Source organism: Rhinopithecus roxellana, chromosome 17, assembly GCF_007565055.1.
Source record: "Rhinopithecus roxellana isolate Shanxi Qingling chromosome 17, ASM756505v1, whole genome shotgun sequence".
Lineage (NCBI taxonomy): Eukaryota > Metazoa > Chordata > Mammalia > Primates > Cercopithecidae > Rhinopithecus > Rhinopithecus roxellana.
The window spans coordinates 13,295,425-13,309,177 of NC_044565.1; the positions used below are offsets into that span (position 1 = coordinate 13,295,425).

The following is a 13,753-nucleotide window of genomic DNA, read 5'->3' on the forward strand; positions in this document are numbered from 1 at the left end:
CTTACAAGCTGGGCCTGGAGGGTAGGTTCCTATGTACAGCCTGAGGCTTGTGTGATTTGAACTTCCCATTGACACCAAAAAAGACAACACTTAGGCTTTCCTATCAATTTACCCAGATGTTGGGCAGAAGGGGAGGGGCGAAGAGTGCAGCATGAAAGATGTAATGATGCCAAACATCAAAATGGAGTCAGAGTTTATGACAATTTTTCTCGATCTGATCCAGTTTATTTCAGACTCATTATATAAACAACACAGTTAATCCTATTTTTCAAAGAAATTTATGTGCATATGGGGGTACTGTGAATATTAATAAGAAATTGGACAATTTAACTTTCAAGGTCTAAGAAGATTCTTTACACAAGCTTTGAGATTTGTTACACACATAGATATTTAATATCAGAAAAGTAAAAATCATGCACTACTCAAATAATCATTCTCTTACTGTCAGGCAAAGTCCTTGACCGTCCTTGGTGTAAGAAATCTCCATGGAATAAAAGTTGGAATGTATGCTGAAGTTAAAAAACTAAAACATGCTATTCAAAAACAGTATCCTCACAGTAATTTTATTTCTTTTTTTTTTTTTTTTTTATTTGTTTATTTTTTGAGACCGAGTTTCGTTCTGTTGCCCAGGCTGGAGTGCAGTGGCGCGATCTGTGCTCACTGCAACCTCTGCCTCCTGGGTTCAAGCAATTCTCCTGCAGCTGGGAGGAGACCTCCCAAGCAGCTGGGATTACAAGTATGCACCACTATGCCCAGCCAATTTGTGCATTCTTAATAGACACCAGGTTTCAGCATGTTGGCTGGAACTCCTGCTCTTGAACCCCTGACCTCAGGTGATCCACCCACTTTGGCCTTCCAAAGTGTTGGGATTACAGGCCTGAGCCACTGCCCCCGGCCCTAACAGTAGTTTAAACATGAAAATTATAACACAGGTTTGTTCTTTTCTTTACTTTTCTTTTCTTTTTTTTTTTTTTCTTTTTTTGAGATGGAGTTTTGTTCTTGTTCCCCAAGCTGGAGTATAATGGTGCGATCTCAGCTCACTGCAACCTACGCTTCCCGGGTTCACACGATTCTCCTGCCTCAACCACCAGAGTAGCTGGGATTACAGGCATGTGCCACCACACCCAGCTAATTTTGTATTTTTAGTAGAGATGGGGTTTCACCATGTTGGTCAGGCTGGTGTCGAACTTCCAACCTCAGGTAATCCACCTGCCTCAGCCTCCCAAAGTGCTGGGATTACAGGCATGAGCCACCGTACTCAGCCTCATTTTCTATTTTAAAAATTTCATTATAAGAACACAATATGAGGCTATGAGTAGATGCTCTTAGATTTCTAAGTGTACAATACAGTACTGTTATATGTAGGCACAATATAGCAAACTTCTAAAAATTATTCATCTTGCATAGGTGAAATTTTATATCTGTTGATTAGCAATTTTCCATTCTCCCCTCCCTCAGCCCCTGGAAACCAGAATTTTATTCTTTTTATTGGACTCCTAATGTATGTCAGGCTCCAGAGTCTTGGCAAGTTGCAAAGCCCTTAAGTAGTTGATAGGCAATTTAAAACAAGTACAGCATAAGCTCTCCAGTCATTCAGTGTTTAATTTAGGGACTGGAACATTTGAGAAATAATATGTATTTCATTTTACCTCTCCTGTCTGCCATACCTGCATAACAAATTAGAAATTGGCAGGAAATTGATAAGGAGAAAATGAACTCCAGGATGTGCTTTTCATCTCAAGTACTAAAAGTCATCACAGTTTGGGGCTAAGGGGATATGTGTTATCTCCCACAGAATGGAAAAAATATTCAGAATCTTCAGATCTTATAGTTGGAATGAATCAGCTAGGCACTGTGGTATGTACCTGTAGTCCCAGCTACTGGGGAGGCTGAGGCAGGAAGATCACTTGAGCTCAGGAGTTCAAGGCTGTACTATAATCAGGCCTACAAATACCACTGTATTCCAGCCTGGGCCATGTAGTGAGACTCCATCTCCAAAAAGGAAAAAAAAAAAAAAAAAAGGAATCAAAGTATCATTTTGTTCAAAATTCTAACTAATGTAAACCACTTTGTACACTATCCCTGCAGTTGGTCATCAGATATCCAACATTAATATTTCTAGTAACAGGTTTTCACTACTTGCAAGACAGGTCACTTGGTTACTTGTCAAAGTAGAAAAATTTTCTCTTTCCTTAGCTTCAGTGAAATCTATCATTCTTATTATCAAGTTATTTCTCTCGATAATCTTTCTGATTCTTCTTTGATGGTACTGTAAACCCAAAAAATTAGTAACAGGTCTCACTTAATTTAGAAAGGTTATTTTGCTAAGGTTAACACAGCCTCAGGAAGTACTGGCGACACGTGCCCAAGGTGTTTGGGGCACAGCTTGGTTTTATACATTTTAGAGAGACGTGAGACATTAATCAACATATGTAACAAGTACATTGGTTCTTTCCAGAAAGGCGGGGACAACTTAAAGCAGGGAGGGGCTTCCAGGTCACAGGTAGGTAAGAGACAAATGGTTGCATTCCTCTGAGATTCGTTTGATATTGTGAATCAGAATATGCATCTATTCCAGTGAGCAGAAGGATGAGTTTGAATAGAAGGCAGGTTTGCTCTGAGCAGTTTCCAGCTTGAATTTTCCTTTTAGTTTAGTGATTTTGAGGGTCCAGGATATTTTCCTTTCACAGTACTTTTACTGTTATCCAGGGTTATGATATGATCCTCCTTCCCTTCTGAATCTACACACCCTCCATCATTCATTTCTTTGATTCTTAGGATTCAGCTTCAAATTCTAACATATATAGAACCATCGTTTTTTTTTCTGACTTTCAGATCTACTTATCTCTCTGGCCACTGAATGGTATCATTTGAAAGTTTTCAAGCCTTTAAAACTCAATATGTCAAAAAAAATTGTTATGTTATACCACATACATGGTTGTCCCCGTCTGTGGCTGCTTTCTCAGAGAATAATATCAACAGATCAAGGCAGATATATGGGTGATTTCCTTAGCAACTCCTGCCTGTTTTCTCAATCATTGCCTGCTTCCAACAGCCAAGACCTACCATTTCTACTTTCTAAATAACTCTCACATGAAGTGTTAAGAAGCCGTAGTCCATAGGTGCTAAGAGTTCTTCTCTCTTGAGGAGACTTCCTGGCTTTGAATCTCATGGTTCTATCACTTACTACCTTAATCTCTCCTTGGCTGAAACCTCATTGTAAAATGGGGCCCATGAAGCACATTTAATTTAAAAGGGTTTTTGTGGGTTATTAAAATCAAATTCTTGGAACAGTGCATGGTAGATGATAAGCACTTTATGAATCTTAATTATCCTTTTAATTTTTTTCGTCTGTTAATTCCCATTGGAATCTTTCTAGATAATATCTTCATCCTTTCTCAAGTGCTATCTCACAATAACTTCTCTAAAAGTTACTGGTATTCAAAGTTCTTGTCTGGTTCCTTCCATCCAGACCTCATACAAAAGTCAAAATAGGTTTATTGTATTAGTAAGAACCACTATGACCCCACCCACCACCCCCGTGTTTGCTAGTAGTATAAATTCTAGACTCCTAAAGTTCAAGTCCAAGTTCCTTAATATAGTTGCCCCCGTGTTGTATTATGTATCCTCTAATTACCTTTTCCACTTCATTTTGGACCACCTCTTCCCTTGCTTACTATATTCCAGTTCTTTGAATCGTTCATGTTCTTTCTTATTTCTGGGTTGACTATTGCCCTTCCTGGAATACTTTTTCCACCCTATCAACCCTCCATGCTAGTATTTCCACTTTTTCCAATTATGCTACTCTAGTATGTTTCAGTTTTACCCAGTTCTTCCATATTGTAGCATCTTTGGTATGCAGAATAATTGATAATTTTCTATCTGTAAAATATCCCAGGAGGTACTGTTATCTCTAATAGGACAAAAATGAGTGGCCGGTACAGGGTAATACTTAATAAACACTAGCTTAATGAATGAATACATTTTAACTAAAAGCTGCCAGACATTTTTTTTTTTTTTTGCATTTGGAAAAGAGAAAAAGTATACTCTCACTATCTATATTTTAGTCACCTCAGTCTTTGAAGACAGAAATGTTTTGCCCTAACTGAATCTCTTATTTTGTCTAAAATTTTCCAGTTTATTCACCAATTCTGTTACAACTTCCAACATCTTAAATCCTACTACTCAACAAATTCCAGGCAAATTTCACAGTGCTAACACTGTGTCCCAATCTTAGTCAAACCATTATAAAACACTGATAATTCTGATCCTCTGCTTATATAGAAATTGGTGTTCTATGTGTTGTTTACATGACTTACTCTGGTCACAAGCTCTGAATGCTTCCAGAAACTTGCATTGGTAAATGTTAGAACTTTACACGGACACTAAAAGATCCCATTTCTCTTTCTTAGGTGGCCCTTCATCAGACACATAAGGTGTTCCTAAATGTATTTTGGGGAAAACTAACTCCACAGGTTCCCAATAGCATTCATTTAAATGAAGAATATGACACAATCAAATAAAATTGGGAAATGCTGAATTAAAATAGCTTCTTTACTATAGAAATTCACAAAGCTTTGAATATATTAAAGAGTACTGAGAATATCTGAGCTGGTGGATAAAATATGAAGCTTTTCCCTTAGCTTGACTTCACCTTTGACCCCTTCTTGTGCAAAGTACGTTTTGGGACTAGTGCAAAACGAGCTTGTGAAATGCTTTTTCTAAGCAATAGATCTACTTGAAAACATTGACATTCTGCAGAAAACTTAGTTAATTTAAATATTCCATGATCTTACTAAGAAATATTTTAATACCCCACGTGTCTAAAACAGAAAAGCAAGCCATATAGTCTTTCCTCATAAACTCATTTGGAGTTTAGACTTACCCATAATTCCAGCTAATCTTTCCTTCAAGCATTCATTTGCTAGAGTAACCTGGTTATTTTTATTATGTGCTTTTTCTTCTTAAAATCAGTTGGCTCACTCTCATAGGTATCTTGCAGCTATTTGTTTTTGTGTGTGTGTTTATGCATTCTTGGCTGTCTCCCTAAAACTCATATGTTAAAGGTCCTCACTTCCAAAGTGACTGTGTTTGGAGATAGGGTCTAGAAGGGGGCAATTACAGTTAAATGAAGTCATAAGAGTGAAGAATTGATTTGATAGGATTAATTTCCTTATAAGTGGAGATACCAAAGAGATTGCACTCTCTCTCTACCTTATAAGGACACAGAGAAAGGGGAGCTGTCTGCAAACAAGGTAGAAAGCCGAAACCTCCTGGGAGCTTGATCTTGAACTTTACAGCCTCCAAACTGTAAAGAAAATATATTTCTAAATATATTTCTATTGTTTAAGATTATGGCATTTTGTTATGAAAGTCAGAGTAGACTAATATAACTACCTAATTAATCCTCACATCAGTTATCCTCAGTTGTATTTCCTCCTTTATCTAAAACCAAGTGAATATCCTCCAGAAGGGTTATAGCCAAACTGAAGAATTTGGATGTTTTGATTCCAGGGATTTGTTATGACATAGTTCTTCCATTATTTTCAGTAGAACAGTTTTCTTAACTAGTGCAAAATCTGAGCTCATGTCTAACCTCATTTTTATTCTTATGTCATTTTGAAAAGGAAACAATAATGAATAAAGTAAGTCTAAAATTTATTCTAACACTATAATCAATTTCCTGGTTTCTGTAAGGAAATAACTATGACAGGATGAGCCAAGGTTCATGTTGGTCTTTCTTTCTTCCCTTCCGGCAAGCATTACTATTACCTGTCTGAGGGGCACCTCTGGCCCGGAAAGCAGATGAATGATTGACATCACCCAAGCCCAGTGACTTACCAGAAACTTGTTAACTCAGAAAATAAAGGCCCTCCACATTTTCATGCACTTTTTGGTGATTTATTTTGATTTTAAAATGCCTTACACTTTAGAAACAATGAGTCTAATCTCCAATGGAACAGGAATGTTGTCTATGGAGAGATCTACTTCTCATTCACGATACCAAATTTTCATCATTTTAATTATTCATTTTCATTTAATCCAGGTGTATTTGACATTTGCTTTATTGTTAGAGAGATTAAAATATATTGTCTTTGATTAAAAAAATCCACATGCATCTCAGAAATAGATGTACATTGTATCATTTGTAAATGTAGAAATAGTTATCTGCAAAGGTACATGCTTTTCTTGATGGCCAAAGAAAGAACATTCCTTAAATTAACATTTCCCAAATGAGTTCTACAGAAAATTTGTTCTGCAGGATTTTTTTTAGATATTAAATTAAGGAAGGATATTGTAGTTTAATATGTTTAGAAAACTCCAGGTTAAACAAAGTTAAATGGGTTTCTTGACTGCAGTATATCTGATATTGTTTAAATGTTAAATTGCCTTGTGAGTTTCCAAAGGGAGCATATCATATGCAATATTTTCCGAATTTAATTTGATCATATAAACCTCTTTTGTTGTTGTTATTGCTGCCGATGTTTATTTTTCACTTCTTTGCTTTCACAGAGAGCATAGTCTATTAGTGTTACACAGCATGTTTTAGAAAATGCTCTTTATGTAAAGGTACAAGTCTTTCATATTGCATGAACATATAAAACTACTACCTGTTTTAAATTAATTCTTATTTTAAAGATTAATTTAACATTAAATTCTAAGTAAACATTAAATGCAAATTTTGAGTCCTCATACAGAGTCATCAACCTAAACAGACAGAAGTATTTACACTCTATGGCAGTGGTTCTTAAAATGCAGTCCACATACAGCAGCCTCAGCATGACCTGGGGACTTAGAAAGACATTCTCAGACCCCATATCAGACCTGGATCAGTCATGCTGGGGTTAGGTCCGCCAGTCTGTGAGTAGAGGTGCAATAAGATGTGCAGTTAAACCGCAGTTACACCTAAACATATACCAATCAGGCCTTGTTCTAAGCTATTTCTTTATTTCATTTTGGAATCAGTAAAGCAAACTCAGCATTACGAAGAATATTTGTGAAAAAAGTTAATCAGAATGTTTGGATAATTGATTGTTCCGATCTGTATTCTGTCACATTCACAATTGCTTTTAGGCATGGTTTTAGTGCCTTTGCTCTATAAATACTCCATGAGACTCCTCAACTTTGAAATTACAACCTGCATAGCCTTCAGAAGTTCAATAAACATTATAGTGTAAAATCAAATTACTAATTAGGATAGTCTTGAAATAAAACATAACTTTCTTTAAGAGGGCTCTTTAACACTTCAACATAAAAAATGAGTAGAATCAACATAATTCCTGACTTCTATAAGAAAGTGAAAAAATCTTTATGTTAGCTACGGTCACAATTCACAGTTACACTCTTCCATGTTAAGGAAGAAGGATTCTGGGGCAATCAGTTTGCATAGCAAAGCACGAGAATTAACAAAAAAAAGGGATGAAAGTGACCTCCCTAGACAAGTTTGTTCCCTATCATTTATAGACCCAGAAGATAATTTATCCTGAGTGTTGACTAACAGAAGTCTTTCATCCTCCTTGGTTACACCAGGGTTGCAGGAAAAATATTTGACTTTTGGGCTTAAGTGATGAATAATCCTATTTTCTTCTTAAACCTTTTGTTGAAATACCACTACACACACACACACACACACACACACACACACACACACACACACACACTGTTTTATCTGAAAACTTGCTTGACCCTTCAGACAATATCAAGCCTGAATTTTTCAGCTGAAGACTTTTCCAAGCCTACTAAAGTAATTTAGTTTGAATTTTTGTTTGTTTGTTTTAATCATAGATTTCTGCAGCTCAGTGTAAACTTCTTCTGGCATATGTAAATTACATTTTAAATAAGTTCTTTGAAAATTTTCATATAAATAGGACACAACATTTTTATTTTATTTATTTATTTTTTTTTTTTTGAGACGGAGTCTCGCTCTGTCGCCCAGGCTGGAGTGCAGTGGCCGAATCTCAGCTCACTGCAAGCTCCGCCTCCCGGGTTCCCGCCATTCTCCTGCCTCAGCCTCCCGAGTAGCTGGGACTACAGGCGCCCGCCACCATGCCCGGCTAGTTTTTTTGTATTTTTTTAGTAGAGACGGGTTTCACTGTGTTAGCCAGGATGGTCTCGATCTCCTGACCTCGTGATCCGCCCGTCTCGGCCTCCCAAAGTGCTGGGATTACAGGCTTGAGCCACTGCGCCTGGCCAACATTTTTTGTAATGCTATCTGTTTTGCTAGTAGTTCACTTATTTCGTATTAACCTTGAGGCAACTGTTGGCCAAATATGGCAGTTTTAAATAACATGAAGATTCTGATCTATTTATGACTTTTTTGGTTATAAACAGAATTTTTGGTTAGAAACAGAATTAAAACTGGAGCTGACATCAGCCAAATTTGATCGAGATTTTTCATATGTGACCTCTTATAAATCAACTCTGGAAGGGGTGGTGTGGTGGATATGGCACATGGGGGATACTGGATAGATAGAGAAGATGAGAAGGATTGAGAGAATCCTTGTAATTTGGAGAGACCCCCACCAAAAAAATCCTTATAATTTGGGAAGACATATTCCAAATGTACTGAATAGTTTCTGAAAACAAAATCATAATGCCAAAGAATTATCTTTAATTTTTAAACTTACGATAAATTGATTCAACTTGAATGGTTAAGAAAACACAAGTAACCCAGAATATAATATTAGGAGGAAAGATACCAGAATTCAACAGCAATAGCCCTGTGTTCCAACATGATCGATTGAGTTTTCCTTTAATGTGACATACTATTTGTATTACTTGGGATAGAATTTAACTTCAAGCCTTATTTAAAGTGGTAGTAAAACAGAACTTCTCTGAGGGAGAAAAACAAAACATGTTCAGTAGTACTCTGTGCTAGTTTGCTGTGATGTGACGGTATTTACAAGGCCCTTTTATTACTAATTCAGCAGAATTTGGAATTAAATGTATGGCAGCTATTAACTTGGTTCTGGATCACTTAGCAGGGCCACTATAAGTGAGCAGGCCTTAAAATATGAAAGTTGTCCAAATAAAGGGTGACATAAATTTTGTAGCATAATTTAGTTTTAAAAATAAAACTAAGCAAATTACACCAGTGGACACATCAGGAGAATGTCCACAGTTAGAGAATTGCTAAGATATAGCATTATAACCGGAAAGAATTTGTGATAAAATGTCTCAACTGATGTGCATGCAGTGATCTCCTTTGTTAAAAAATGGGTGATGCTATCCATCTTCCTCCTACATAGTAACCAATTTCCACATAGTTGTTTCACTTCTATAAGATCTGACAACCTATAACCCTTCCATGGATACTTACTTTTTCTCATATTGTTATATAATTTTATTAGAGTAAGGTCACATATCTCTGAAAATAATTGTGAAATGTATTGGGCCATGTATTAGTCCATTCTCATGCTGCTAATAAAGGCATACCTAAGACTGTGTAATTTATAAAGAAAATAATTTTAATTGACTCACAGTTCAGCATGGCTGGGGAGGCCTCAGGAGACTTACAGTCATGGCAGAAAGGGAAGCAAACACATCTTTCTTCACATGGCTGGAGCAAGGAGAAGTATGAGAACCAAGCTAAGGGGGAAACCCCTTACAAAACCATCAGACCTTGTAAGAACTTACTCACTATCACCAGAACAGCACACGAGTAACCACCCCCATGATTCAGTTACCTCCCACTGGGTCCCTCCCCCAACATGTGGGGATTATGGGAACTACAATTAAAGATGAGATTTGGGTGGGGACACAGACAAACCATATCAGACATAAACCACATCTCATACTCCTTTTCTACACTTCATAGGACCTTCCTATCTGACATGGAACGCACAGAAAACACTTGATAGATACCAAATGATTCTTATTGAAGTACCCTGATATAGATTAGAAGCATTCCACAATACACAGATAAAGCACTCAGCATTAGGTGGGCTGTGGTATACCAACCACAAAATAATATGTTTATTTTTCAATATTGTTTTTTCTTTTATTGATAAAAACTACACAAAAGCTAATTGATAATTAATTTAAAAAGCAATGTTACACATTATCTTGTGTTTAGAAATGCATCAGCTTGGCAGTTTCATTCATCGAGCCCATGGTCATGGCTCTCTTATAGCCCTAGTCCATGTGAGAATGATTCTGCTTGTCTTCTCATTCAGTGATCTTCATGGCTCTCTCAGACATCCTACACAGTGAGGGCTGCCAATGGGACAAAACAAAACTTCTATCATGTCCCGTATATGGCATTTGTCATGAAGAATCATTCACCCAGACTTATTGGGTTTTCCAGTAGTTTTGTCAAACTTTGTGGTCGACTTTCTCTGTGGTCCGTGATAAAGCACATTTTCTTTTGGTACAACATAAGCTTTAATGCTCATGTTTTGTATTAGAAACTTGACCAGGAAAGAAAAAATAATAAAATAAACAAAACAAGAACAGACAGCATTTTTAAAGAGAAAATAAATGAAAGCAATTTAAATAAAATCTGTGAGAGTTACACACACCTAAAGAGGAAAACTGTTGTTTCCCTAGCTTCCCACCCACCCCTGTTTATTTGCTCCCCTGTGGTTCTCCATCCCAGGAACCATGCAGTGTAGAAAAATCAAATATACAAACAAACCTATATGTAGCTAGGGTGAAATCTATTTTTATAAGAACTTGACACTCTTACTATTTACATCCGGGAGCATTTTTTGTTTGTTTGTTTTATGTTTTAAAGCAAAGAAAGTTCTGCAGTCCTCCCGGTAATGCTGCAGGTGCATTCGCTGCCTTCTTGAAACAGTTTTGTTTGTTTTTTCTTTTTCTTTTCTCTATGCCATAAATGTTTCAACAGGAACGATGAGCTTGCTCGATTGCACGATTGTGGACACCCATTCTCCTTTAAGATGAAGGCCCTCCCTCCCCCTATGGAGCTCCCCCGTGAGGAGTTGGCTTCAGCGTTAGTTTGCAATTCTCTCAAGGTAGATGGCCGGTGCTGCCGACCTGGCGATGGTCGCGATGAAGCTGTGGTCTCGCCCTAGCTCCAGGCCGGTGCTTTCGTCCTGCTCTGGAGACACTGTCTCATAGCCCTTGGTGACATGGAGTGGCTGGTGGGCCTGGCAGTACCCCATCACAGGTTGGTCATAGCTGTAATATGGCAAGGGCTTCACGTGGTGTGGCATCTAGATATGAGAAATAGAAAGATTGGTTGATTATAAAATTGCTTTGGAAAGATAGGACAATACTCATCAGATTGTATTTTTGTTCTCTTTCATGCTGTTTCAAGTCATCAGCTACAGATTCAATTACAAATAAACATTAACAAAATCATGATTACTATTTAACTCAATATTGTTTTGTCAGCATATTATGTGTATATACTTTGTACATAAAACAATATCTTCCAACTTTTCATTGCTCTAGCTAGCTAGTTAGCCATTACAATAGCAGAAAGTTAGAAACGACCTAAATGCCCAAGGAATTTTAAAATTGATTATGTAGATCCTATATTGGAATGTAGATCTTAACAATATAGGGGAGGATCTATCTGTTGTAATATGGCAAGATGTGGTACTAAGTAGAAAAAAAATTAAGGTGCAAAAGAATGTATGGTATGATCTATTTTGTGTAAATAAATATATTTACACTTTTATTTATATATATAAACATATATGTAACTTTTTATTTGCGAAATCTTTACTATCATCATATGTAACTTTTATTTAGTTTTAAAAAATAATCATAATTTCCCATATATTAATTCTAACACTTTGTCACATATCAACACTGGACCAAAGAACTCTGGAATCATGGGAGAAGGCACATCTTTATGTTCATAATATGTAACGTTATTATTGGTTTTCAAGGTAACAAGCCAAATGTATGTCTAATGTTAGCATAATAGACTTGAGTAATGGTCTGCAGAAATTTCTTTAATATAAAAAGCAGAAAATATCAGTTATAATAATTTTGAATTTTGGTGGAGCTTTTTATTAAGCCACACATTTCTGATAAAGATAAATGTATTCCAAATTTAGAAAAAAGCAAATGAGACTTGCTTACTTCTTGCTCTCATGTTAGAATATTTCTCATACTTGCGAGATACAATTTGACACTCTTGATGAACAATCCACAGATGAGAAAAGTGCAAAGGCTCCATTGCCCTGTAAGGTTAGATATTGTGGCAGGTTTTAAACTATTGACTCTCATCTCTAACTTCCCTTCTGTGGTTCCTTTTAGGATGCTGAGGTTGGGACTTTGCAAACCACATATCTGTTTTACTAGTGGTTTCCTATTAACCTTTGCCAATGGAGGGAGATGGCAAGACTTGGCAGGGAGAGGGTATTGCTCCCATTGTTGGTTTCCTCTTTTGCTTCTCCCTGCTCCAGGAATTTATTGTAATGGCACGTCTTCATTCTGGCTGTATCAATTTATTCCCATAGCAGCAGGTGCTGCCTCTTTGTAGTATTTCCAACACTTGGCAGTACATCAACACTCACAGTACATCCAACATTTGATCTCATCAAGCCCTCCTCAGAGACACCAACACTAGAACCAGAGAGGTTTGAGGTTCATCACCACAAAGTCTCTCCTCCAAGCTTTTAAGTCTTAATGATCTTCCTTTTGTTGCCTCAGCCCCGAAGACGGTAGGGGTGGTAGCTACTTCCTGACATTGCTGTTTCTGCGATACCATGACAATATCTTAGCCTATGCATAAATTTGGTTAATAACTCTATACCCAGTTAGCATCCTTTCTAAAAATTCTTTCTTAAAATAACTGATATTGTGTCAGTTAATAACTCTATATCCAGTTAGCATTCTTTCTAACATTTCTTTCTTAAAATAACTGATATTTTGTCAGTCTCCTGACTGGACTATATTTGAATCCTTCTGTATCTAAAAGTGCGGAAATTAAGTTGTTTTGATTTTATAATTTACTAGAGTTAACCACCAGAGGTATTATGGCTCCCTATACTGCAAGGAGTTAACCAGTCTTAAATATAATTTAGCAAACTTATTTTTAGAAGTCATTCCTCTGTTTACTATGCAAGTTCCTCAAATGCTCTGAAAACTAGCTCTAGTATTTTCTTGCTGGTATTTTTATTAATGTGATTAAAACAACTTTGACACAAGTTCACTATCTATTTGTATGAGAATTATGTTTTTAACACCTATCTGCTTATTAAGATGAAAGTCACCTCCTCACAGTTTTTAAAACTTAGATTAAAGCAATGTTTTCTATGGGCGATTGCAACTCATTAGTAGGTTATGAGATCAATTTTGTGAATCCAAATAAGCATTTAAAAATTAAATTAGCTGGGATAGAAAGTATCAGAGTATAGAGTAAAGATAAGTTGTTCATAAGAGTTTTGTCTTAAATTTACGTGTGGGAACATCAATGTGTGTACTGGGTCACATTTTGAATTGAAAATTGGGAATCATAGTAGAACATGTTTTTGAAAACATACTTGCTCAAAGCACATATTCAGATTACAATTTATTTTACAGTGACTGACAATAGCCTAAATTCTGTTTTTATTATTCACTGCTATTAACTCACATAATTCACTGCTTTTCACAATGGATTGGAAAATTAAATTAATATGTAATGCTTTGTTTCTGATTTGTTGTTGTTGTTTTTACTTCTAAAGGAAGGTAAAGACTATTTTCAGGAAGTCTTTTATGAAATAGTAACAAGAGCATTTCTCATCAAAAAAGTTATTGATAAAATCTTGAATATGCCATTCTGTTCTTTAAA

The 13,753-nt window shown here is 36.3% G+C and overlaps 1 protein-coding gene across 3 annotated transcripts in view; it reads right to left on the reverse strand.

Annotated features, from left to right (window-relative positions):
* Positions 1-9,974: 9,974 nt before the first annotated feature.
* The window catches only part of LRRTM4 (leucine rich repeat transmembrane neuronal 4), a 790,142-nt gene continuing 786,363 nt past the window's right edge, over positions 9,975-13,753 (reverse strand). For 2 of the 3 annotated variants that reach the window (XM_030921779.1, XM_030921782.1), the window contains one exon: positions 9,975-11,177. In XM_030921779.1, the coding sequence (XP_030777639.1) occupies positions 10,956-11,177 (222 nt within the window). In that variant the 3' untranslated portion in view covers positions 9,975-10,955. The remainder of the gene's footprint in view (positions 11,178-13,753) is intronic. The other variant, XM_030921780.1, reaches the window with a different exon arrangement.